At 30.8% G+C, this 1,320-nt stretch overlaps 1 protein-coding gene across 1 annotated transcript; it reads left to right on the top strand.

Annotated features, from left to right (window-relative positions):
- Window positions 1-60: 60 nt before the first annotated feature.
- On the top strand, window positions 61-875 carry LOC111617588 (kelch repeat and BTB domain-containing protein 12-like; the record flags this gene model as incomplete). Its single annotated transcript, XM_023358869.1, has 4 exons — window positions 61-94; window positions 158-374; window positions 454-606; window positions 670-875. Coding segments are annotated over exons 2-4 (572 nt in total), but the record flags the coding sequence as incomplete, so codon positions are not given.
- Between the last annotated feature and the right edge of the window lie 445 nt (window positions 876-1,320).

The following is a 1,320-nucleotide window of genomic DNA, read 5'->3' as shown; positions in this document are numbered from 1 at the left end:
GAAAAACGTAATAATAATTTCCTTATTATAAAGAATTCATTTGTTAAAATAAATAAAACTTACATCTTTTATTCCAAAATTTACAAAAACGTTGGTAAGAAAAACGTAACTTTTAAAGAAAGTTAATAAATTATATTATAATCAGGAATTTATATAGTAAAATGAATAAGGAATCGAGAGAATTACCTGGAAAAAGTAGTCACTTTGCTCTTCTGGGTCAACATACAGCCGGTCTATGGAGATTTAAAAAAATGACAGATATTGATATTGAAGTGGAGAAACATTCATATCCAGCTCACAAATCTGTTTTAACTTGTTATTCTCCTTATTTTAGAAAAATACTGATGGAATCTGAGAAACAGTCTCTGAAAAATGTATGTAAATCTAATTTTACAATAATTCAGTTTTATTCAATTATTAGATAAAAGTCAAAAGATTATGAACTATTAACAGATTAAACTGAAATCCATTACTGCCGAAGCATTCGGAATTTTACTAAATTACATGTACACGGGAGAACTTGATATCAATTGTCAGAATTTGACTGATGTTTATCAAGCATCCAAAACACTCGAGATACACGAAGTATCCGAACATTGCAATAAGGTATTTACCATTTTCATTTCACATAATTGCAATTTTATTTTAAGAAATAAATTTATTTTGTAGATATTAACAAATCCCGAAAATAATGTCAATAATCTACTTTCCATATACGTGACGGCTAAGAAACTGGGTCTTCGCCAAACTTGGCAAAGAGCTCTTAAGGCAATGGCTAGAAAATTCGAAGAGGTTATTGAGTGTAAAGATTTTGTAGTTTTGAATGTAGAACAGATTTGTGAATTCCTCTCAGTTGATGTTATTGGAGCTAGAAGGTAATTCTCTCTTGGATTATTTGCATAACATTCTTAAAATGACGTCAGTATATGTCACTGGCTTCTGGGTGACTCGGAATAGATCCGGGCCAGTAACCTTAGAAACTTTTCATAGACGGTCTGTGCTCCGTTCCTCACTGCGTGGTCGTCCTGTTGGGAGTCTGGAAGAACCCACGGTTGGCTTAAAATATGAAGATTTTTTCAATTTATCTATATCTATATATAAATATATAGATCAGTATTATTAGAATATATATACAGTAGAACCTCGATTATCCGGCTAATTGGGGATGAAGGTAGTCCGGATAAGGAAAAATCCGGATAATCGAAACAAATACTTTAATTTGTCTTTTAATGATAATACAACACGTTTTCTTTTCGATGACATATCGGTAATATTAAAAATAAATACTGTATTTAAATCGTGATCAAATTTTCAAGAAAC

The sequence above is a fragment of the Centruroides sculpturatus genome, unplaced genomic scaffold (genome assembly GCF_000671375.1).
Source record: "Centruroides sculpturatus isolate CEXI.00-Female unplaced genomic scaffold, Cexi_2.0 scaffold7533, whole genome shotgun sequence".
NCBI lineage: Eukaryota > Metazoa > Arthropoda > Arachnida > Scorpiones > Buthidae > Centruroides > Centruroides sculpturatus.
Note: the sequence above shows the minus strand (reverse complement) of the source record. Positions and strands in the feature narration are given on the sequence as shown.